Source organism: Eubalaena glacialis, chromosome 16 (genome assembly GCF_028564815.1).
Source record: "Eubalaena glacialis isolate mEubGla1 chromosome 16, mEubGla1.1.hap2.+ XY, whole genome shotgun sequence".
NCBI classification, from domain to species: Eukaryota; Metazoa; Chordata; class Mammalia; order Artiodactyla; family Balaenidae; genus Eubalaena; species Eubalaena glacialis.
The window spans coordinates 31,393,884-31,420,719 of record NC_083731.1 but is presented as its reverse complement, the minus strand read 5'-3'; the positions used below and the strand labels follow the sequence as shown (position 1 = coordinate 31,420,719).

The 26,836-nt window shown below is 36.3% G+C and overlaps 1 protein-coding gene across 6 annotated transcripts in view; it reads right to left on the bottom strand.

Moving 5' to 3' along the window:
• The window catches only part of TBC1D4 (TBC1 domain family member 4), a 237,955-nt gene that overhangs the window by 12,784 nt on the left and 198,335 nt on the right, over positions 1–26,836 (bottom strand). For 5 of the 6 annotated variants that reach the window (XM_061171195.1, XM_061171192.1, XM_061171193.1 and 2 more), the window contains 5 exons: positions 13,587–13,747; positions 11,313–11,522; positions 7,969–8,127; positions 4,487–4,645; positions 1,899–2,143 (listed from right to left, as the gene is read on the bottom strand). In XM_061171195.1, the coding sequence (XP_061027178.1) occupies positions 1,899–2,143; positions 4,487–4,645; positions 7,969–8,127; positions 11,313–11,522; positions 13,587–13,747 (934 nt within the window). Of the gene's footprint in view, positions 1–1,898; positions 2,144–4,486; positions 4,646–7,968; positions 8,128–11,312; positions 11,523–13,586; positions 13,748–19,888; positions 19,913–26,836 lie in introns of all 6 variants that reach the window. The other variant, XM_061171197.1, reaches the window with a different exon arrangement.

The following is a 26,836-nucleotide window of genomic DNA, read 5'->3' as shown; positions in this document are numbered from 1 at the left end:
GGCAGACACAAAACATGATGGGCCGTAGTTAAAAGAGACCTTGACCCCCTCATTTTACAGATAAGCTCAGTGCCTGCAGTGCCCAACCCCAAGCCACACATGTAATCAGAAATCCTATCAAGTGATCCCAAGCCCACTGCCACTTCCACTTCTGAACATCATATTGATTGGATAAGAAACACTTTCTGTTCTAGAAAGTAGAAAAGTGTTGCATCTCACTTTATAGATCAAAAAGTTCTACTTTCCCAGAATAAGGTCCCCAATCTCATGGTCTATAAGAACACTGCCCCCAAAGATTCTTAAACATCTTCATTTGCATAATTATAGACAGAAAATATTTCTTGGTAATTGTGGGTCATATTAAATCAATGTATAAATCCAGTTTATATGAATTTTTATGATATCAAATGGATGAGGAATTTTTAAATTGAAAAATGATTGCATTTTTAAAGTGATAGCTGTATCTACCCTTTTATTTATGAACCAAGACCACATGCTACTCATAAATACTTTTCATTCTTTGAAATTTTAATGATGGATCCCGAACCATTATTTTTGAAAATCAGAGCTATTGAACTCCTTACAAGGGCACCAATGCTTCCTACCCGATATGATACAGTAAACTGTTTAGAAATAAAGTAAAAAATAAAACCTTCCATAGTCATTACTATTTCACTTGTGGAATGTTTATAGACCTATGCATAGTTATCAACTAGGAATCACTGTATTTGATTTCTGTATCCTGGTGAACACCCTTCATATGAACTCACAGCTGAAACCCAACATTGAGAGCAAAGCCCTATTTCCCTGTCAAAACTTTCACATTGAAGAAGTAATGAAAAATGGAGCATTCCCTCTCCACTCATCCTTTCAAGAAAATACCACTGACTACAATATTCATAAAGTGAAAACAAAGTCCTTTTTTGTCCATGGATCGGTAAGACGGAAAAACTAAATGTAAAAACTGATTATTGGGAATCAGGAAAAAGTATATTTTAAAAGCATTTTAAAAATATTTTAGTTCTTATCTAAAGCATAACATTATGACTAACTGGGCATCATGCCTATCTCATTTCAAAGGAGGAAAAACCCTGACATTCTTCCCTTTAAAGCCTTCCTTTATATTTTTATGACCAAAAGCTTTATATTGCAAGGTAGTGGTTGTTTAAGATAGCATATCTACAGAGAAAATTTAAACTTTTTGTTAGAAAACAATACGCTAAGGAAAGTGAAGTTTAAACTAGAGAGGAGAAATGTGTAAACAGGGAGTTTGAAATAGGTTGAATACAGCAACGGCAGTGAATACCCTACTTAACTGAAAAATCTTAATGGTGCTTCTTCAGAGCATGATAAGAAAAGCAGACTGAAAAAGTACTACTGCTGACTCTGAACACTTTTTCCTCTATAAGGGCCTGTCTGACATTAAGATAAAGCAGAGGAGACATGGAAAGTTCAGGAAGAAGCATGATATAGATACCTGCCATTTATACACTCAAAGTAAAAGAATAAAACATTATATTTTCAGATTTCAAACAAAATATCTATGATTTTTTTCAACTGACAAAGTAAGGAAAAGTGAATAAGGTTGACTTGATACTTTCTCCAGGTAACTCATAGACTTAGGAAACAGAGACTTAACTACACACTAGAATGGCTTATTTATTTACTTCAGAAACTAAGGAAAAGTTACTCTGCATATGGATGTCATACACTTAGAGGTTTAGCAACATCACAAATCCCACACTAAAACCATGAACTAAAACATGCCTCTACATTTATCCAAGTTCCAAGACAATGGGCCCAAATTTCTTTAAATCTTAACCGTAATTTAGAAGAGGGCTCCCGCTAAGATTTCTGGTGAGAGCATTACACATTCCTTGTGAAGATCTGCCACTCACCTGTAGTGACATCATGTCAGGTCGGTACTGCTTGCGAAAGCCCAGGTCATACATGAGGAATTTCAGCATTTCAAAGGCTTGCTCTTCACTCATGTGCAGAAGCAGGACTCCAGCCACAAAGCTGATCCCCTGACAGTAACCCACTTCTTTGTCCAGCAATGAGTAGGCTTTCAAGAGGTTAAAGAGAGACAGCTGCCCTGCCCCAAGCTGTGCTGAAAAGTAAGGATGAGTAGGAAATGTCCTCCCTGCAGAAGAAAAGAAAAATATTTTTGAGATGTCCTGATGCTTTGGAGACCAGAGTGAAATTGCAATTCAGTGATTTCCAGGAATAAATAAACGCTCTTTTCCAAACCACTGAATGCTGCTCGGCGTACCCCTCTAACTAAGAGTCTCTCTCTCCCTCTGGCCAGTCCCAAGTCCTACCTGCCAGACCATCATAGGGGAGCAAACATTTGATACTAACCAGCGCTTCTTTTTAGGAAAAAAAATTCCACAAACAAATCAAAGACATATTCAGGAGAGATCCCAGGAGAATAGAATATAAAACTTATTCTGACTATAAATCAAGGCTAATTCTAAGTTCACATAAAAACTACCTGCTAACTGAAATCAGAATTCTACAGGAGGTATCATATGATTTAGAAAGAAATCTTAGTGGTCCATAGCAGACTCCTTCCTGCTTTTCTTGTATTATGACACTAGAGGGACTTTCTAGGGTTTTGTTTTACATTCAGTCTATCATTCAGGAAATACTTCTTTTTTCAAATATTTTTGGCTTTCTGTTTCTGAAACTACTTCCATGAGCCATGTAGACCTCTTTTCTTTTTTCAGTGTATCCAAAAAGGTCAAGGATAGTGAAGGGTCAAGATGATTTTAAATAAATTCCCCTCTAAAATCCACCTCTGTGTACAAAATTACCATAGAGACACTTCAGCAAACAAGTTAGTCCCGGATTTTCTAAAAAGTTGGTACTGAACGCTGCAACAAACCCTTCTTCACCACCAAAGCTGTATACAGTGCTTCGGGACTTTCCTTCTGCCATGAAAATGAAGGGGACATTAACTTCCTTGTGAAATGATTACTCATGTCAGTTAGAACTTGTAAGAAGGCCAGATTTTTAAATGTTTTCCACCAGATATGCTTAAAAGTGATTTTTCACCTCGGAACTGATAAGATTAATTCTGCAGAGCAAATAAGGGGACAATATGAGAAAATAACAAGAACACACTGAGGAAACACAGATGGCTACAAGCAAAGTCAAATAAGCAATTTTTAAAATTATCATTTTACTTTCTCACTTAAAATGCTTGCTACAGAAAACTATAAATATACCGTCCATCCACGACATTAATTCTAGCTCCATTTTTTTCCGACCAGCCTTTTCCCTGTAACGTGATCTCATCATCTTCTCTTTAAGGATATCTTGACTAGCTCTAAATACGACATCTCAATTTCTAGTCTCATTATCAATTTCCGGTCACAGAACCACAGATCTGCAGAGGTCCATAGGGATTGCCTAGTTCACTGTCCTCATTTAACAGACAGGATTGAAACTCAGAAGCAAAATAATTTGCCTAAAACTACTGTTCAGTGCTAGAATCGGGACAAAAACTGAAGTTTTCAGTTTCTCTGTAAAATTCTCCATTTCAATTCTATTGGGCTCAAAAAATACTAACTGAGTTGGCCTTTTCCCAACAAAAGCTGTTTGTCATCCAAAAGGAGCAGAGGTCCGTTTTGGCCTGTGATTTTTATATATCCTAAAATAAGATGACCCCGAATAAAGAGTAATCCCTTGTTTTCCCAAATGGGCTCAAATAACGTATCTGGCCACCTTAAATATATCAACCTTTAGGAGTAGAGAGGAAATAATCCAAATGTCAATGTACAATATTTAATCCAATAAGTTAGATATTTTAAAATAATAAAATATATTAATTTACAGAAAAATTAGAGACAATATACTTTTTTAAATCACACCATTTTTACTTTCCATAAGTTATTTGAAATTCAGCTTTTAAAGGATGACTTTATGATGCTGCCACTGGAAATGTACATAACATTAGGACAGCTAAGTTTTCTTTCATCCTATAAGGATGTATTCATGATTTCCACAACATAACCACATATTGTATTGATTCGTAAAAGCTTACTCAAAAGCTTGTTTTCAGCAATATGTCCAGGAATACTTAGTAGACCTTTGTTAAATTTTCTGGTGCCCCTTTAAATCTATTCTAACCTATTTCAAGACCAGTGTTGACCAAGCTAATAATTATCTATCCCAAACGAAAGTCAGTTGTTCGAAAAACAGGAACTGAGAGCACCCAATAATATGACCTTTACAATGATTCAAATACAAGATTTTTCAGAGGGCAAGTCTGAGGATGAAAACTTCACTTTATATTCAGGCATTTAGGGTATCTTCAACCAGAAATAAGGCCAACTTGCCCTCAGGAAAGGACAGAGTCAGCAACTCTGCAGACCAATAGATTGTCTTTATCAAAACCAAAAACAAATAGAAAACCCCCAAAAACTCAACAAAAGGACCTATTGTTTACTTTTGTCAATTATAATCAATATGGCAAACATACCTAAATCCACGAGAATAGCATGCTGCTGAGCCGTGAGCTGCTTTAAAAGCTCTTTATAGGATGTGTCAGGAGGTTGTTGTTTATTAGGCAATCTGTGTCTTAGACGATACTGCAAAGCTAGGAACTGCCAGATTTCTCCTCGTCGACTTTTGGGAACACCTACAGTCAAAGAGATAAGAAAGCAAGGTCTTGAACACTGGAATGAAGGTGCTAAATCACAGTTGATTAACTATGTAATGCTTGAAAATAGGCAGCTCTACTGTCCTGCGTTCCACCCTATAATCACACAGTACGATGTAGTGACAGAAGCATATTTTGAAAAGTTTAATCCTGTAGCTGGTGTCTTGCAAAAGAAAACCCTCAAATAACAAGGATAATAATGGCAATATTAACAAGAACAGCTGCCACCACTGATTGAGAACCTAATACAACATTTATTGAGGACAGTTTCTGAGCATTGTAATTACAGAAACTGCACCTAATTTATTCACAGGTGCTCAGAAAACAACCTCAGCACCACAGGTGCTCAGAAAACAACAATGAGGCAGGTAATTACTATTATCTACACTTTACAGATGGCGAAGCTGAGGCAGAAAGAAGCTAAGTAACTTGCCCAAGTTCTCACAGCTAGTGCAATTTAGAACTCTAGTTTCAGAGGCCAAATTCTGAAATACTGAAATGTATTACTGCCTATTTTCACCTTTTATTTGGTTTGAAGCTGGTAATAAATGCTAATATTCATACTCTGATTTCTAAATAGCTGTCATTAAAAAGTAACTTTGTAAAAGAGAATTAAATAGCATTCTTATATGGTCCACAAGAAAATGAAATAATAAAAATGGTAAGTACAATATGAAGGCAGTGCTCCAGAACATCATTCAGCCTTTGAGAAGAAAAGAGCTAGCATAATTGCTATATTCATGTATAATGAAACACTAACTCCAGTCTGCTTGAAAACCAAAACAAGCAATTCGAAGTATGCTAGAAGTATGTTTTTTTTTTATGCCAAGGGACACAAAGTACAGCACTGGGAGGGACAGAATTCAATTCTGTACAGTGCAGGCAACTTTATTTCACTGTTTTCAGTCCAAAAAGACTAGATATGGAATAGGTTCCTGAGCTCCAGCTGCATAGAGAAAGGTTTAATGGCACTCATCTCTTTGGGATGCAATGTCACAGTTTGCAGAAGCTGAAAGTATTATTGTCCAAAAGGTATAACTCAGGCTCACGAACATGAATTATAAGGCCCTCTACAGGGTATACCTCCAAACTACCTTTTTTTAGTCCCATCACCTCCCATTCCCTGCCATACTAAGTGTATATACTAAGTATCTAGCTATACTCAGTGTAGGACCATAAGAAGCTTATGGTTATTTTCACACTTCCAGTTTCTTGTTCCTACTGTTGCCTTTATGAAATTCCAAGCTCCTCCAGTTGATTGCCTAGTGTATCTCTATTTGTCTTTTAAGGATGAGCCTGAATACCATTCTTCTGCGGAAACTCTCCCTAACATCTCTAGGAGTAAGAAGTCCCTTTTCATATGCTATGTGACTCAGACTGTACCATTACCATATTGGATTACAGTTAGCACTATACTGTATGTTTGTCTAGTTTCCTCACTTAGATGGTGAGCTCCCTGAGAATAGTTAGCATACTTTCATCTCTGTATGATGAAATCCAAGAATATACCTCGCTACTTATACATTTGTTGAATGAATGAATGAATGATCTCATGCAAAAAGTCATTTTTAGAGGGTAACTTTCATTAGCCCATTAAATGAATCATTGATAACAGGAGAGGGCTGTCTTGTTACCCATCCAGTAACAATTCTACAAAAAAGTAATTCACTTTAATTAAATATTTATTGAGCATCTAACATATAGCAGAGCATAGAGCATGGCACTGAGGATACCTCATCACTGAGAGATGAATAAATCCATTCTCAGGAAAATTAGTCTCATTCATTCATTCAATAAATAACTTATGCAAGATGCTCTCTTAGGTGCTAGGAGTATGGGGGGTGGAGTGAGAAAACATGAAACAGATACACACATAGATACAAAGTTATAAATTATGATAAGCACAATTAAAGGGAAAGAATCAAGAGAAAGAATAATAAAACAAAACTAATTTACTGGGGGAGGGGGGCACTCTGAGGAAATGGTATTTGAACTGAGAGCTGAGAGATAATACGATTCTCCAGGCTGGGAGTGTAGGCAGCAATCACTTCGGGAAGAAGGACGTACGGAGGCCCTGAGAGGGGCAGAGAAAGAGGAGGACAAAGGAGGAGGGAGAAGAAGATGAGATGGAAAGAAAAGGAGATGGGAAATGGGGAGAAGGTAGAGAGGATGGAAGAGGGAGGGTAGGGAGAGCTGGAGCATCCATGCAAGAAATAGCCTGTGCCAGACTGGGACCCAAAGTAGTTAGCATCACTGAAGCACAGGCTACAAGGTAGGAGAGGTTAAAAAGTGAGATGAAAGATGAAGGATTGAGAGATCATGGAGGGTCTTGGGCACAGTGCTAAGAAGTTTAAACTCTGTTCTATAAGAAATGGGAAGATGAGTACCCCTAAAACATCTCTGAGTCATACCAAAGAACAGTATGTTCTACATCTCACACACATTCTATTAGCCACCATTTTGTCTCCCAAGTAATGCAGCCAGCGAAAATCTCTGGGATTTCCATATCTTCAAGGAAAAAAGAACATGTATCAGGTTTGTAAGTGTAGCATCTTACAAAATTAATTTTAATTTAAACTTAATTGGGCAACAGTTTCACACTACCATAGTCTTTTAAAACAAGATTCATGATCAGGTTATTTTGGGTACTTTGGGATCTTTATTTATGCAGGTCATAGAGATTCTCATTTTAATACAGTTAATCTGAGTCACAGAAATTGCATCTAAGCAATTCACATATTAGTTTTAATTTTAGATTTAAGATGTTTAAATATCAGTCATTTTATATGACAGAGCAGAAATGCGATATAAGGCTAAATAAAAGCGTTTTTCTAAAATAAATAAAAGAACGGATGGTAGGAAAACTGATTGCTAATAATATATATCTGTACAAACACATACATGTACATGAATATACACATATATTTATAGATAAACACTTCTGAGCAAATGACAGAAATGAGTCAAGTTTAAAAGCCTGAGATATTTTTACGGATATGATCAAAGATTTGTACTAATGCATGTGATCCCTTCCTTGGCAAACAACAACACTGAGTTGAAACAGCTGGTGAAGAGGCAGGAAACTGTGTAGAAAAGGTGCCTGCTGTCTCCTCAGGGACAGAATTTCTCCATTAGTACCATGTGCTTACCAATACAGTCACCAGCTACAGGCAGAAACAAAGTCCTCTCCTTTTTTTATAGGCAAAGCACGAAGAGAAAATTATGCCTAGGCTGCACGAATCAAAAAAATCTCTGAAGCTTTTCAAAAACGAAAAAAGATTGATTGAGATGATCCAGGATACCTTCTTTAAGAGAAGTATGAATATCTTCCATATCGCATCTGATTTTAGTTCTGCAGTTTAACAACTTCTTATCCCAGGTTATTAAGACCTCCTTCTGACATATACCAACTTCTTCATAATCCAATTTAACTTTTCTGGACTGGAGTTCATCTCTGCTTGCTAAGAAAGACAGAATTTACATAAGACCTATATGCTTTTAAAACACAGTATTTGTAATGTTTCATTGCATTTGTAAAACCATACCAAATAACATTTTCTCAAAAAGAAAACTTAAAAAAAAAAAAACTGAGGATACATGAAAGGTTTCTTAAATTTTGAGTCATTTCATGTAAAAAAAAAAACAAAAACAAGGAATAACTTCCTAAGGAGGTTTTACTCAGTATGTTACAGATGGTAAGTCTTCTAAGCATGAAAAACAAACCATGTTTGAAATATCAATTTTTTGACAAATGTAATAGATAACCACAGAAGTGACAGCTTGCATCATTTTAAACACCATTAAAATGTTAATATTTTATATATGACATATGAGAAAACAATGCCTCATGCTAACCTTGATTTGAGAAATATTTGACCATGATAACCTGATACATTTTTATAACTATTTCCAGAGTTACCAATACTGCCCTTAACAACGGTAGGTTATATATTCCTGTGTCCATTTTTAATAACCTTTAAGAGGAAAATTCATTTTTCTGAAGCTAACACTACTTTCATTTTTCAAAATAATACAGAATTTTCTCTCATTTGATGGCCTAAAATCTAAGCCCAGAGTTCATTAAAAGAAATGCTTATAAAACAAACCACTATCTGTACTTGGTCTTTATCTTGAAGAATCGATTCCAAAAGAGGAGAAGGGAGAAAAAAACATGTGCGTGTATTTCTTCTCTTTCATTAGGACCACATTCAACAGGAGCCTCTCAGAGTAATCTGTATCCACTCAAGCTCCAGGGCTCAACCACCTTACCTGCTGCAACACAAATCTTTGTCATGCATCCAAAGTCCTCGACAGCACAAAAACAATAGCAGAATGAGTATTACTCTTTACTTAGTGTTTGAAGCCATTTCAAAAGAATTAAAATATCTTACAATAGACTGCTATTCCAACAGGCCAGTAAAAATTTCTACTTAAAAGTCCAGATATAATCAAAAGATAAATCGCACTACAAAAAATTCCTCCTAGATACCACTAGATGGCTTTCTAACAGTCTAGCTTTGCTTCTCGATATTTGCTTTATATTTCCCTATGATCATCAAATAATTTTTTAAAAGTTAATAACAAATATCATTCTAAATATAATCCTAAATATAACTTTATTAATGATGTTTTTCACAATGGACAAAGAATAATATTTCCTCAGATTTTTTTTTTCTCCAACCTTCTCTAGATCATTATTCATTTAAAATAATAATAATCATCTGCTATGTGCCAGTCACAGGCCCTGAGGATAAAGTGCTGAGTGAGAGCAGTTAATATTTGCCCTGGTTAACTAGGCAAGAGCCAAGAACCATGAAGAAATGCTTATCCATTAGATAAATTTTTAACAGGTTAAGCTATTTTTTGTCTTTGTTATTTAAGTACAGAAGTAAATATAGAACCGACAAAGGTTTCTGATCATATATTCTAAACGTCACCTCCTCTCTTATTCTGTCAATTTATGTAGTCGTATATAATACACAGAATACACAGAGTCATTTGTATTATCCATTTCCTTATATTAACACATATAGTTGAGAAATACTATGGCATACTGGGAAAAAGCCCAAGAACCGTGATAAACTGGAGTTTTAATTCTTGTTCTGCCAGTACACCACTGTTTGACCTTAGGTTAATTTCCTTAGCCTCCCCAAGCCAGTCACTAACTCAGCTGCAGAATGAAGAATGGAGCTAAATAATCTCTAATCTCCAGTTCAAATAGTCTATGATTCTAAAATTATCCATTAATATTTAATATAATATTCTACTGTACATATTCCCAACTGTTAATGAAATACAATTTCATGCTTTAAATGTTTTAAGGAAATCATAACCATCTTTTTTCAACCTCTTTTTCTGTTTATGCATTAGTTCAAGCTATAATCAACTACAAAAAACATAAATTCAATTCTTTTCAAAATCTATGGAAGCTTGAGTAGGCATACCATTTATCACATCAAACTTTTAAAAGCTATGTTAATAACAATTAATTGCATTTTTAACTTGAAAGAAAAGAAGATTTATTTCCTAAGGATGTTTAAAAATCGTATGTACTTTTCATTCTGCTAAGAACATAGCAATAATATATCTAAGAATACAGCTGTGCCCTAGCAAACTAAAAAAATATTAAAAACTTAACTGAGCAATAGGTATAGTAAAAGGAATCTTAAGGCAGATGATGAACACAGAAATGTGAATATCTGCCTGTACTAAAAAAAGGCTTTTTTTGGAAGACAGCATAATAAAAGCAAGTCAGAGAAAAATCTAGATTATACATTTTCCAATAATCTTAAAAGTCAAAGGCCCACTTAAGCTAAATCTTTCATTCCATAAATGTGAAAAACAAGGCCCTTTTAGGTTAAGTGATTTGCCCAAGATAATGGCATTAATAAATTTTTCAGATTTTGGTACCATCTGCACATCTCCCTGTCTATGATTCTATCAGCAGTGGCGTAAATAACACTATTATTTTAAAGTCTGGAAAACACATTCTAAAGCATTTGGTATGCATAAACTTAGCAATAAAGCACTACAAATAGCACAATAGCTGTTATAAATTATCCATTTATAAATTTAATGATTTCAATATGATTTTTTAAATAGAAAATTTAAAAAACAGTAACAAAACATAGAAACTTTGATTTGATAATAGGTAATTAGTTGGAATGGATACAATATAATTTATTTGAAATAGGCATATTTATCATATTATGAATACAGTTAGCCTGAAATTTGAAAATCATATTCAAAAAGAAGAGAATTTGCTTTTTCATATTTAAGGTTTTTTTTAAAGTAATACATGATGATGTTAAACTTTCAGTCATATTAAACACATTGACTTCGTTATATACATTCTATTACCTTCTATTTTTCTATCACCCAAAGGATGATACTCAAAGGATGTCTGATGTTTTAAATCTGCTAAACAAAAATGCAAATTTCTTAAGCTGGTCAGCTTCCCATGTCATAACCACCTCACGAAATAGAAATAAACAATTTTAATCAGTAGATATTCTGGTAAAAGTGTGTATACAGCCCGAGAATGAGTTTGAGTGTGTGTGTGGAGTGAGGGGGAATAGTATTAACAAACGACACCTTTAGATTATAGTATCATATCATGTCCTTTAGCCCTGTTTGAATGGCTAACCTTCAAGTTTCTGGTTTTCTTTTTCCATTCGAAGCAACAGGATTTGTTGGTGTATAGCTTTTCTCCACAAACTCCTCAGTTCCTCCGACTTTTTTCTTTCTTCAGCCTTTTCTGGGTCATCGTCACCAGACACGAATATAACCAGCGGTTCCTCCTCCATGGGTGGAGCAAGAGGGGACAGTGGCAGCAGCTCACTCGTGTCCAGTCCGTCTGCAGAGAAGAAAACAGTGAGAGGCATTCCTAAGTCGTAACCCAGACTACAGAAGTTCTCTCTGGACTTGACGCTCTCTCCTCCTATATTCCACTTGTAAAGTTGTTCACAAAGCCGCTCTCCCAGTAACTGTCAGTTTCTGGAACTAATGATTTAAGTAAATTCGCTAGACTGAATTCCCCTTCCAGATTTCCCTCTCCTAGTGAAACGAAAGTATATGTAATTTCACCACTTCTTCTTTCTGCACAAAATGACCTATAAGATAGGTGCTCTAAAATGACCTGGCCTTTCCCCAGAGTTCAACACTTCTGCAATTTTTCAGTGTATATTCTCTGTGCAAAACAAAAAGATGACGTCAGTAAGCATTAGTGACCTCCTAAGGTCTACACCTACCATCAGAATCTGTCAAGAGTAAAGCAGCTGAGCGACTCTGGTCATGGCTCAGCTCAGCACTGCTCATTCCTGCAACACTATAGCCCAATTTCCGGAGCTCATTCTCGCCCTCCATTCTAGACCATCTTTTTCACTGTTGCCAATTATTTCCTATTAACAATCATGATTTTGTGTCTTAAAACATTTCAATGGATGCATATATTCCATAGAACAAAGTCCAAACTCCCGGGAATAGCACATAGACCGCTTCAGACTTTGACCTCAAGTAACCTTTCCAACTTCTTGTCTCCATCTGCCATCCTCTGCTGTCATGATGCTGAATTTCTCATGACTCCCTGACCCACAAAGTTCTCTGCAATGACTCTAGAGCTTTTCTTGTCCCTTTTTCTGAAAGATGCTTCTCCCAGCAATGAGTTTAAATAAATACGTAACTTTTTTGTAAAGCTTTCTTTGACCACCCCAGACAGAGTTACTTTTATCTCTAGAAATGTTTTTTCCTTGTTTTTTTTTTCTTTATTAATTGACCTCGGCCCTTAGCCTTATTATTTACTTCCTTAATAAATAATTTTTTAATAAAAAATCTTACTGTATGGATTGAATACTTAGTACATTTGAATTTTGGCTTTCTTGGTTTTAGAACTGCCCTTTAAATACCACTCAATTTTGATTTGTAGGGTTCTGATCATATTTTCTTCCTTCTAGTTTCTAGGAATACAGTTTTCAGCCTCCAAACACATGAAATTTTTTAGTTGTCCTCTAATTCTTTCTCCCTTCCTCCCTCCCTCCCTCCCTCCTTTCCTTCCTTCCTTCCTTCTTTTTGCAGGGTGATCAGAGAATATAGTATAAATAATCACGATTATCTGGAATTCATTTAAAAATCTTTATAGCCAAGTACATAAATATTTTTTACGACTGTTCCATGTGTGCTGAAAATGAATGAACTTTCTCTATAGGTGGCAAGGTTCTATACAAATATCAGATCAAGCTTGTTTAATTGTTTCTCAAATATTATCTACGTTTAATTTCTCTACGTTTAATTTTCAGAGAGGAATATGTTAAAATCTCCCATGAGAGTTATTTATTTATTTCTCCCGCAAATTTGTTTAGTGTTATTTTCTAGCTCTCCAAGCTATATAATTATGAGTGTTCTCACCATTGTTAAATCTTTTTGTTTATTGTTACATTTACTTTGTGCCTTTGGGCATTTTGCTTTAATTTCTTATAGGTCTGATATGCAAAGAGAGCTGCCAGGGCTCTCTTTTGATCGATGTTTGCCTGGTGTATCTGCATCCACTTTTCTATTGTTAAATATTTCTATGTTGCTTTGTTTTATGTGTGACTCTTGTAAAAGAATGTTGCTTTTCTAATAATAAAAAAATTTATGACTTCTTTTCTATCACTATGCTAGTTCCCTATGCATTATGAAGCAGGCCCCAAAACACGTTTTGAAAATTCATTCATTCATCCATTCATTCATCCATTCAACATGATTTGCTGAATGTCTAACAGGTTCTAATGATATCTGACACATTAACCACTATATCGGATATAAAAGGGGAAGTTGTTTCTCTACTGTAATCACTTAAATCTCTTTGTACACAAAGCATCACATTCCATTCCCTAATTTACGATGCTAGTAAGGGGTAACCGTAGTTAAGTATCACACGAACCCTGCTGCTGCATGGCCGAGGGAGATTTGTTCATGGGAGAGGCAACCCTAAGGAAGATGCGCTGCCGCCAGGAAATTCGGCGAGGAGTGACAGGGGTTCCTCCAACGTTTAGGGACTCATTGCTGCAGGTAGACGAGGTCCTTTTTCTCCCCTCTCCATCACTGTAGAAAGCACATAAATATATAACTTGTAAGGGGAACTGTATAACATGATCCTTCACAACAAAATGGCAGCACAAGCCATTCACAAGTTCTACCACGGGCAAGCACAAGCCACAGGCAACATGGAGTGATGCGTCACCAGGCACACTGGTCACCCAGGCCACCACATCCTGGGTCAGATGCAGTCCAGGCCACAGCCCAGTCATCAGAAGCTCACCTGTTTCTACTCATTCCATAGTAGCCAACCATTTCAGGTTCTAGCCTGAGCAAAGGAAGTACTTATACAGAGGAGCAAAGGTTGCTTGACTAATGAACTCATGCTTTCCTAAAATTAGCTAAAAACTAAAATTAGTAGTTATTCTAAACAACGTCAATATTTCATAAAAGGCTCTTAAAGGGCTTTTCTTACAGCTCTTATAGGATGGCTGACAAGATAGCTTCTAGTTGCCTGTAACTGTTAAATCTGTCTCCAGAGTGTTAGCTACTAATAGCTGGATCGTGATAGAAAGTAACCAGAACAAAGGCAGAAGAGTCAACCTTGGGATTATTGTTAGGCGATATATTAAAGAAAAAAGTGCGGCCAAATAAGATTGGATAGGTTACATTTTAAAACATTAAGCAGATTTCTTTAGAGCAGGACTTCTTAGAGACTATAATATGCTGGCATGCACTGTGCTTCTCCAGAGGGATACAGTATACAGAAATTCCCTAACTTACTTAAATTATTTGACCCCAGAATCAACTTCCTTAACTTTTTGGGGTGGTGAGGTAGGCAGCTGGGTATGTCACATCTTTCTACATTGGTGCTTTGTGAAACAAACATACAGAAATGCTGGTCTGCTCTAAGAATTTCATTTTCTAGGAAAGAGCACTCTAAATTCTGCTGGGGCTATCTGCAAGAAAAGGTCATTATTTTTAAAAAAGGTCATTATGACTCAAACTTAACTTTTGAGACCAGTTACGTTAGCAGCCAAAATACCATGCAATAACTGTTGCTGCTCGTGGTGGGAATATTTTGCTCTTTTAAGTTTTAAAGCCTCTGAGCTTTCCTGAGAGAATGATGAAGATAACAATATTTACACGTGGTGATACCAACAAGTGAAGGTGCGCAATTTCTGATGGAGCCAAGAAGTGTTAGTAGTTAGGGCAGAAAGGAAACTCAGCGAAAAAAGCCACAACCCCACGTACATACTCAGAGGAACTCACTAAGGTGAAGAAAATCAAAAGTCAGAAGAGCAATTCAGCCCTTACCTGTCATCTTTGTATTTACTTTGTGTATCCATACTCACAGTTATCAGGTAATTCAGTTATTTCTAATCTTGATCTATCTTTCTGGAACTACTGCTTCTAGATTAGCTAAATTAAGTTTAAAAAAGAGACATACCTTTGAGCTGCTACACAGACAGCAAATGACATGCTGGATCATGATACTTCAGAAAGTAGCTGATACACACATCCCAATACAGTAAAACCCACTTTGTTATGTATCCTGGATAAAGTTATAACCCTAATATGTGTCCACAGTTCACAGCTCTGCCATACTGAATGAATATATCCACCTTCACTTCCCCTTCGGAAAGCATTAATTCAAGTATTTCGCTTTTGGGAACTACGATTCAAATGTTCTATATACAATAGTTATATCCTAAGAAACAAGCTTAACCTACCCTGTATCTTCGTTTGTGTAACACTATGTCACTGGCAGTTATGTGCTAAATGCCCAACTCAAGGATTTATTTCTAGCTCCTAGTGTAGTAACTGGCTATTAATAGTAAGCACGCAACAAATATCCATGGAATAAATTAATATTGTAAAACCATTAGAAACATTAACTCAGAAGGTTAAGTAAAATGGACAAAAAATATTGGCTAGGCTAACACGTCAGGAATAAATAAAACATCTACCTTCTTAAAACCCTTTGTTGGTAGTCACAACTTTTTACGTTTTTCTGGCAAAAAGTTCTAATAGCTCTGTTTCCCAAAAGCACAGACTGAGGTGTCGACGGCACTGGTAGGTATTGACAATGACAATACTGGTAATAAACAACATAAGGCATCTTTTTTCCAGATAGTGAAACAGCTATATAAGGGTATCTAATTTATAATTTAAGCCTAGAAAGCTAAGTGAAATACTTACGTAGAAGCAACTATTTCAATGCCTCACAGGATGAGTGTTCAATAAATAGTAGTTTCTCTTGACTTTTTAGTACCTCTAACAACAAAAATAGAATAAACCAAACCTAAGGGTTCTGAAACTTTTATATTTTAATGCTGGAATTAAAACATCTTTTCCAATTCAGTGTTAATGACATATCAAGCATTTGGGTAGTACTAAAAGTAAAATTGAGAAGAACCCATATCATTTTCATTATTGCCTGTAAAATATACAGTTTTGGGGGAAATAGGCTATAAAATTGGTGCATGGTGTACCTTACATTAGCCCAATATTACAGATTTGAAAATTTCATAACATCTAAAACTTTATATCCTGTAATCTAAATAAATTGCCAAATGACGCATTTTCTTCATATGTCTGGAATTTAAAAGCCAGTAACAAGCCAAAAATTAGCTGTCAAAATATAAGATAATGCTACACTAAAAGGAAGTACTTACATAACAGACCATTGACCCTTTATCATGTACTAGAAAACGACATCCTGAAAAAGCAGTTTGGTGGCCAAGATAATGCAAAAGCTGCCCTGCTTCATCTAGTAAGAGAAATATGTATTCCAAAGTCAGGGTCCAGATAAGTGTTTCAACAGTCAGTGCATATATGCAACTTACAGCAATTTACTTTTTGATTTACATTTAATCAGCAACCTGACATTCCTAAGGCAGTAATTTTAAGAATCAAAACCATGTGAAACACTTCTGTGCATCAAAATTCTTACATCTCACGTTGGAAACTTTACTGGGCTGAGGGGGGAAACTTTTTGTTTTGTTTGTTTTTTGCTTTTTTACTACCACATTAGTTTTCACTTCAACTTCTCCTTTAACTAACCCTAGGCAAGCAAAATGTCCACCTTTTGAGTAAAAATAAAAACAAAACAATGTGTGGCATTTATTATAGTAATAATAAAGCAAATACAAAAAGACATACTATGTGCCAGGCATTATTCAAAGCATTTTACAAGTATGAACTCATTTCAACCTCACAGCAACCCTATGGGGTAGATGGCACTACAATTCCCATTTTTAGTGAGGAAATTGAGGCAGAAAGAAGCTAAGTAATTTGCCCACAGTCTCTGGGATATAAGTAGAAGAGTCACGATTCAAACCCAGGCAGTCCAGAATACAGACATTTAGGCTCTGTACCTTACTATGTCAATGTAAATACTCTTTGCATTAGTTTAGACAAAGCTCTATTGGTTCATAAAAATAAAGCTGTCAGGACTCCCAGGATCCCCCGCATTTCTAGTGAAAAAAAATCAGTCTCTAATTAGCATTAAGTCTTTAGGTCAGTACTTCTCTTTCCATTTCTTAATGGAAGAATGTCATTTATTTTAGCAGAGAAATAACTTCAGAGTATTATTACATTACATGTTCATTTAGGTAAATGTCTCACTTCATTTTCTTTGCTTTTGAAATCACTGCATTCCAAAATGTAAACACTTTTTTATTTTTAAATAGGAAGATCAAATCAAAAACACATTAATATATATACCAACATACATTGGTAAATTAATTATCTTTACATTTTTTAAATGATGAAGCAAATAAGAACCATTACCTTATTTTTTCAAATAATCTTTTCCCTCCTTCTTTTGTATTTTGGAATATCAATACGTGCATTATAAAACTGTTTCCCAAGAGACATATCCAGGAAAAGTATTCTGTGCCAGCATTACCTTTATGAAAATTTGTTAAATTAAAAATTAATAACTAGGAAGGAAATACAACATAGAGAATGTCCATCTATTTTTGTATTGGTATATTCTATATATACTTTCTATTACCAGTCACCAATTAATCAAGAACCACAATCCATGAACAGAAATGAGAGCTTTATAAGGGGAGAAAAAAATCCTCTACTATGTGTATCACGGTATAAGCTGGGAGGCACTTCCAAGTCCTTCTGGACACAGCATCTATCAAAAGCTACGGATATGATATGAACCTTCCCACAGAGCTTCAAGATAACTTTTTAATATATCCTTGACCAAGCAGTTATAGCCTTCAGCTATTACACTAACATTACACTTCTTATATTAACACAGAACTTTTAATGCATACTTACTTGCCTGCTTTAATAAAAATTAATTCCAATAACAATAACACTGGACATGGCACAGAATGAAGGTGTTTTAGTGACCACGCACAGGGACTCAACTTTAAGAAGGATGCAGTCATGTTTTATTTCCCACCAGGGCAACACACACACTTTTCACAAAGGTAAATAAACTCTTAGGCCAGGACCAGTTTTACAAGGCATTGTTCTGCGGGGCAGAAGCCCCCATCTCCCAACCCCCTTATTAGCACCCATCTAAAACTACCAGCATCATGAAGTCCAAATAAATGTCTACAAGCTGATTGAATCTATATCTAAATCACAATGTATTACACTCAAGATAGAAACAAAACTTGATTAATGGCATAGCAACCATTTAACAGAAATCTGAAAAGTCTTTCTCTCCGTAAATACCTCAAGAAAGGTTACATGGAACAGCACAATGTTGAAACTTGAGTTTCTTCCACAGGACCCATAGTACAATTTAACTCATAATTGCTTTAGGTGGACTAATAGTTTATCTAAGCCCTGGCTTCAGCTGGGTACGAATCTGTCATCCTATGGAAAATCTTTACTAATTAAATAAAACTGAGAATGAGCTATTCTAGTGGAAACTAATATATAGCATCTGAGCTGAGTCAAAAGAGATAGATTAATCAATGGGTAAAACAAAAAAAGAACAAGAACAAAGAATTTTATTTCCTAAACTCTATACTGAATGAAAAACAATTTAATTAAGTTTTTTGCATTGGAATTTAAAATATCTCTGGGTAGCTCATTTGCTTACTCACATCCTTATAACCTAAGGTTATAAAAATGACATCAAGCAAGATATTAAACCTCCTTGGGGCTCAGTCTAACCCTATGTAAAATAAGGAAATTATGGGCCAGATGACTCCTAAGGTAATACACAGACCTAATTCTATGTTTGTAGTAGAACCTAGAAAGACACACAGTAAAGCCTAACATTTCTGTTGGGCTTTAAAATGTAGATAAGAAATTATTATTGAAATGGTCTTACACCCAACCATTAGAAAAATGTAAGTCAATTACAAGTCTCAAAAAAGTCACTTTTTATCTTATCAATGTGGCCAAAATAATTTTTTTCCTTTGAATATCTCATTCTAGTCCAATCTTTGATACTGGATTTTACTCCCACTAGAAAGAAATCTAAATGTCACTGGCCCCAAACAGGAAGATGGGGATGTCTGTTTTCCATTGGGTTTGTGATATGAGCAAAGCATAGAAACTAGAACAAAGTAAAGAATAATCATTTTCAGTTAAGTTGTTCAGCAGTGATTCTGGATATTTACCACAAAAAGCATATGGGTCAAGAGGAAGAAATGTCATCACAGATGTGGTCAGACTTCCATAATGAGGAAGTAGGTGTTTTCCTGTGTCCAGCCCAGTGGGAGGTCTGGAAGGCCTCAGCAGTGTCTCAAAGTAACCAATGTGTCAGGAATTACGATGAACAGAAATAAACTAATAATTCTCTTCAGTGAAAACCAGATTCGATTTTATGAGTATGTTTCTTTTAAGGTTCTGATTTCTGCATCTTCTTGGGATTTGAAATAAACTCCTCTAATGTACATATGCACCTCCAAACTAGCAAATTAACTTCCACTAGTTCAAAATTTTAATTAGTTTTTGATTGAAGGCCACAGCACGGTCCTAAAGAACATCAACATGGAATAGACTAGAAACAGGATTTCTATTTGCAATCAACCTTTTATATGATAATTCATGGTCTTTGATTACACCAGGCATCACATTTCCCCTACTATATACCCTTCACAGCACTGGAAGGATGGCATGCATTCAGGAGACAGCCAAAACCGATATTTAAATTAATGGTGATAATCAGTTGGAAGAATTAATAAAGTTTTAAACAAAAATATTTAGGCCTCTAATCACCTTGATTCTAAAGCAGTGTCCCGTCTAGTACAACAGGAAAACAAGGAACGGCATTAGCATAGAGAAAGAGAGATGTCCCAAACCAGGATTTAGAATAAAAAGGCATTCCCATAAGACATGAATAAAGCACAGATAATTTCAATAATGTACCATAATGAGTGATTACACTATTTTTCTCAGTGAATATGAGAGAACTATAGAACCAAAACTACCACGAAGTACTTACCAGCAAAAATCTATTTTCTCACTGAAAAGTTTTATAAGCAGAAGTAATAGCTATCATTTGACCAATGAATTTCAATATAAATATTTTTAAAATATAGGCTTAAAAGCTGAGAAGCAATAATAAGGAACAAAGATGCTTGTTTATAAAAGGATATATTATATTTGATAAATGGATGTTATATAAATATACCATCTCATCATACACAATTATATTTTAGCTACTACACAATGAAATAACATTAAATTTTTAAGAATTTGAAGGTAAAACAAAACGTATGTGTACTCTCTTTCCTTTAGCATCTCAGTGCTGTGCAAATGAACCTACTAATCAATAAACCATGATATTAAAAAGATCTTGGCTTCTTTTTCTCAGCCTGCTTAAAAACAATAATCTACATGTTTTTAATAATTCAGAATCGTGGTCCTGGAGAAGAATGCCTAACCTGAATTTAAAATTTCAAATTAACATGCTCTTTAAATAGTATTTGTTAGCCTATGTGCTAACCTACCATATACTTTACTTGACTATGAATATTTAGAGATCAACTCTATGCATCTAATAAGATATGAGTTACCCAAGTGAAAAGAAAATACCTGGGGTGGGAAGACACGCAGTTAGCATCTCCCCACAACTAAGGCACCTGCCGGCCACTGGTAGGGGACTCTGATGCCCAAGGAGACAGGAGGAACCCCAAAGTGAACTGGTAGGACGAAGGGGGACTGAGGGCAGAGGAGAAGTGGAGACCAGACAGGATTGGCTCCCCTGAGGCTGGGGAGATCAGGAGAGGCAGGCGGGAGAGACTCTCAGGGAAGAGCGGGAAAAGAGCGGAGGGCAATCGCCTCACCCACGCGGGCCACGGAGCCTGCTGAGCTCCCAGGCTGGTCCTCTGCCCTCCAAGGCCCCCCACCCCGGCTGAATTGGTCCTGGGGGCTTAGAAGGGAATCCAGGGGATCAGGAGAGGCAGGTGGGAGGAGCCCTCCGGGAGAAGTGGGAGAGGAGAGGAGAGCGTTTGCCCTGCCCACTCGAGCCCAGGAAGCCTGTTGGGCTCCCAGGTGAGGTCCCCAGCCCTGAGACCAGGGGTGGGGGCATGCCTGGGCCCCTTCTGTTCCTTGAGCCTAAGCCCCACCCCCCCACAGCTGCCAGGGCCTTTTCCAGCCCTGTGGGTCCTGAGCATAGGCCCCGCCCACCACCCAAACCTCTCCCTTGCTTAGGCCCCGCCCTCCACAGCCAAGGCCTTCTCCCCACTCCCCGCCCCTCTTTTTTTCTTTTCCCTCCTCCTCTTTTTTGCTACTGTGGTACTCAGGTACCTTCCGGTTATTGATTCATCTATATTTTTATTTTTATATTCTTCCTAACATATCTGTTAGTTTCCCAGTCTAATTTTATTTTTTACTTTGTTATTGTTCTTTTTTTTTTTGCTGCCCCAGGCAGCTTGCAGGATCTTGGTTCACGAGCCCAGGGGCGGGTGGAAGCTCCTGCAGTGGGAGCTCCGAGTCCGAACCCCTGGGCTAACAGAGAACCTCAGACCCCAGGGAATATTCATCAGAGTGAGCTCTCACGGAGCTCCTCATCTCAGCACCAAGACCCAGCTCTACCCAACAGCCTAAAAACTCCGGTGTTGGAAGCTTCAGGCCAAACAACCAGCAAAACAGGAACACAATCCCACTCATAAAAAAAAAAAAAATGAGATGGCAAAAATATACATCACAGATAAAGGAGGAAGGTAAAAACCTACAAGACCAAATAAATGAAGAGGAAATAGGCAATCTACCTGAAAAAGAATTCAGAGTAATGATAGTAAAAATGATCCAGAATCTTGGAAATAGAATGGAGTCGCGGATTCAGAAAATACAAGAAATGTTTAACAAAGATCTAGAAGAACTACAGAACAAACAAACAGAGATGAACAACACAATAACTGAAATGAAAAATAAACTAGAAGGAATCACTAACAGAATAACTGAGGCAGAAGAACGAATAAGTGAGCTGGAAGATAAAATGGTGGAAATCATTGCTGAGGAGCAGAATAAAGAAAAAATAATGAAAAAAAATTGAAGACAATCTAGAGACCTCTGGGACAACATTAAACGCACCAACATTCGAATTATAGGAGTCCCAGAAGAAGAAGAGAAAAAGAAAGGGTCTGAGAAAATATATGAAGAGAGTATAGATGAAAACACCCCTAACATGGGAAAGGAAATAGTCACCCAAGTCCAGGAAGCACAGAGAGTCCCTTACAGGATAAACGCTAGGAAGAACACACCAAGAAACATATTAATCAAAGTAACAAAAATTAAATTAAAAGAAAAAAATATTAAAAGCAGCAAGGGAAAAACAAAAAATAATATACAAAGGAATCCCCATAAGGTTATCAGCTGATTTCTCAGCAGAAACTCTGCAGGTCAGAAGGGAGTGGCAGGATATACTTAAAGTGATGAAAAAGAAAAACCTACAACCAAGATTACTCTACCCAGCATTCTCATTCACTCTACTCATTCAGATTCGATGGAGAAGTCAAAAGCTTTTCAGACAAGCAAAAGCTAAAAGAATTCAGCACCACCAAACCACCTATACAACAAACGCTAAAGGAACTTCTCTAGGCGGGAAGCACAAGAGAAGGAAAAGACCCACAAAAAACAAACCCAAAACAGTTAAGAAAATGGTAATAGCAACATACATATTGATAATAACCTTGAATGTAAATGGATTAAATGCCCCAAACAAAAGACACAGACTGGCTGAATGGATACAAAAACAAGACCCATACATATGGTGTCTACAAGAGACCCACTTCAGACCTAGGGACACATACAGACTGAAAGTGAAGGGATGGAAAAAGATATTCCATGCAAATGGAAATCAAAAGAAAGCTGGAGTAGCAATACTTGTATCAGATAAAATAGACTTTAAAATAAAAACAGCTACAAGAGATACAGAGGGGCACTATATAATGATCAAGGGAATCAATCCAAGCAGAAGATATAACAATTATAAATGTTTATGCACCCAACACAGGAGCACCTCAATACATATGGCAAATGCTAACAACCATGAAAGGAGAAATCGACAGTAATACAATAATCGTAGGGGACTTTAACACCCCACTTACACCAATGGACAGATCATCCAAACAGAAAGTAAATAAAGAAACACAACCTTTACATGACACAATAGACCAGATAGATATAACTGATATTTATAGAACATTCCACCCAAAAGTGACAGAATACACTTTCTTCTCAAGTGCACATGGAACATTCTCCAGGATAGATCACATATTGGGTCACAAATCAAGCCTTGGAAAATTTAAGAAAATTGAAATCGTATCAAGCATCTTTTCTAACCACAACGCTATGAGATTGGAAATCAATTACAGGAAAAAAACTGGAAAAAACACAAATACATGGAGGCTAAACAGTGCGCTACTAAATAACCAAGAGATCACTGAAGAAATCAAACAAGAAATTAAAAAATACATAGAAACAAATGACAATGAAAACACGATGACCCAAAACCTATGGGGCACAGCAAAAGCAGTTCTAAGAGGGAACTTTATAGCAATAAAATCTCACCTCAAGAAACAAGAAAAATCTCAAATAAACAATCCAACCCTACACTGAAAACAACTGGAGTAAGAAGAACAAAGAAAACCCAAAGTCAGTAGAAGGAAAGAAATCATAAAGATCAGAGCAGAAATAAATGAAACAGAAATGAAGAAAACAGTAGCAAAGATCAATAAAATGAAAAGCTGGTTCTTTGAGAAGATAAACAAAATTGATAAACCCTCAGCCAGACTTATCAAGAAAAAAAGGGAGAGGGCACAAATCAATAAAATTAGAAATGAAAAAGGAGAAATCACAACTGACACTGCAGAAATACAAAGGATTATAAGAGACTACTACAAACAACTCTATGCCAATAAAATGGACAACAACAAAGAAATGGACAAATTCTTGGAAAGGTACAATTTTCCAAGACTGAACCAGGAAGAATTAGAAAATATAAACAGACCTATCACAAGTAATGAAATTGAAACTGTAATTAAAAATCTTCCAACAAACAAAAGTCCATGACCAGATGGCTTCACAGGCAAATTCAATCAAACATTTAGAGGACAGCTAACACTGATCCTGCTCAAACTCTTCCAAAAAATTGCAGAGGGAGAAACACTCCCAAATTCATTCTACGAAGCCACCATCACGCTGATACCAAAACCAGAAAAAGATACCACAAAAAAAGAAAATTATACACCAATATCACTGATGAACATAGATGCAAAAATCCTGAACAAGATACTAGCAAACAGAATCCAACAGCACATTAAAAGGATCATACACCATGATCTAGTGGGATTTACCCCAGAGATGCATGGATTCTTCAATATATGCAAATCAATCAATGTGATACACCACATTAACAAATTAAGGAATAAAAACCATATGATCATCCCAATAGATGCAGAAAAAGCTTTTGACAAAATTCAACACCCATTTATGATAAAAACTCTCCAGAAAGTGGGCATAGAGGGAACCTCCCTCAACATAATAAAGGCCATATATGACAAACACACAGCAAGCATCCTACTCAATGGTGAAAACCTGAAAGCATTTCCTCTAAGATCAGGAACAAGACAAGGATGTCCACTCTCTCCACTCTTATTCAACATAGTATTGGAAGCCCTAGCCACAGCCATCAGAGATGAAAAAGAAATAAAAAGAATACAAATTGGAAAAGAAGAAGTAAAACTGTCACTGTTTGCCGATAACATGGTATTATACATAATAAATCCTAAAGATGCCACCAGGAAACTACTAGAACTAATCAATGAATTTGGTAAGGTTGCAGGATACAAAATTAATGCACAGAAATCTGTGGCATTCCTATACACCAACAATGAAAAATCTGAACGAGAAATTAAGGAAACACTCCCACTTAACACTGAAACAAAAAGAATAAATACCTAGGAATAAACCTGCCTAAGGAGGTGAAAGACTTGTATTCAGAAAACTATAAAATACTGACGAAAGAAATCAAAGATGACATAAACAGATGGAGAAATATACCATGTTCTTGGATCGGAAGAATCAATATTATGAAAATGACTATACGACCCAAAGCAATCTATAGATTCATTGCAATCCCTATCAAACTACCAATGGCATTCTTCACAGAATTAGAACAAAAAATTTTACAATTTGTATGGAAACACAAAGGACCCCAAATAGCCAAAGCAATCTTGAGAAAGAAAAACGGAATTGGAGGAATCAGGCTCCCTGACTTCAAACTATACCACAAAGCTACAGTAATCAAGACAATATGGTACTGGCGCAAAAACAGAAATACAGATCAATGGTACAGGATAGAATGCCCAGAGATAAACAAATGGGACTTAATGAAACGTAAAAGCTTTTGCACATCAAAGGAAACCATAAACAAGACAAAAAGACAACCCTCAGAATGGGAGAAAATATTTGCAAATGAAACAACAGACAAAGGATTAATCTCCAAAATATATAAACAGCTCATGGAGCGCAATATCAAAAAAACAAACAATCCAGTTAAAAAATGGGTGGAAGACCTAAACAGACATTTCACCAAGGAAGACATACAGATGGCCAAGAGGCACATGAAAACATGCTCAACATCACTAATTATTAGAGAAATACAAATCAAAACTATAATGAGGTATCACCTCACACTGGTCAGAATGGCCATTATCAAAAAATCTAGAAACAATAAATGCTGGAAAGGGTGTGGAGAAAAGGGAACCCTCCTGCACTGTTGGTGGGAATGTAAATTGATACGACCACTATGGAAAACAGTACGGAGGTTCCTTAAAAAACTAAAAATAGAACTACCATATGACCCAGCAATCCCACTACTGGGCATATACCCTGAGAAAACCATAATTCAAAAAGACACATGTACCACAATGCTCACTGCAGCTTTATTTACGATAGCCAGGACATGGAAGCAACCTAAGTGTCCATCGACAGTTGAATGGATAAAGATGTGGCACACATATACAATGGAATAGTACTCAGCCATAAAAAGAAATGAAATTGAGTTATTTGCAGTGAGGTGGATGGACTTAGAGTCTGTCATACAGAGTGAAGTGAGTCAAAAAGAGAAAAACAAATACCATATGCTAACGCATATATATGGAATCTAAAAAAAAAAAAAAAGTGGTGCTGATGAACCTAGTTGCAGGGCAGGAATAAAGAGGTAGACATAGAGAATGGACTTGATGACATGGGGGGGAGGGTGAAGCTGGGGCAAAGTGAGAGTAGCATCGACATATATACACTACCAAATGTAAAATAGTTGGCTGGTGGGAAACAGCAGCACAGCACAGGGAGATCGGCTGGGTGCTTTGCGATGACCTAGAGGGGTGGGATAGAGAAGATGGGAGGGAGGCTCAAGAGGGAGAGGATATGGGGACATGTGTATGCATATGGCTGATTCGCTTTGTTGTGCAACAGAAACTAACACAGTATTGTGAAGCAATTATACTCCAATAAAGATCTATTAAAAAAAAAAAAGAAAATTACATACCTTACTTGACTATGAATATTTAGAGATCCACTCTATGCATCTAATAAGATATGAGTTACCCAAGTGAAAAGAAAATTATATTTCATAGTTTTATGGACCTCCTTTCTATTCTGAATAGTTCTAGATATCATGGTAATTGTGTGCATATGATGTTTTCTCTGAAACCA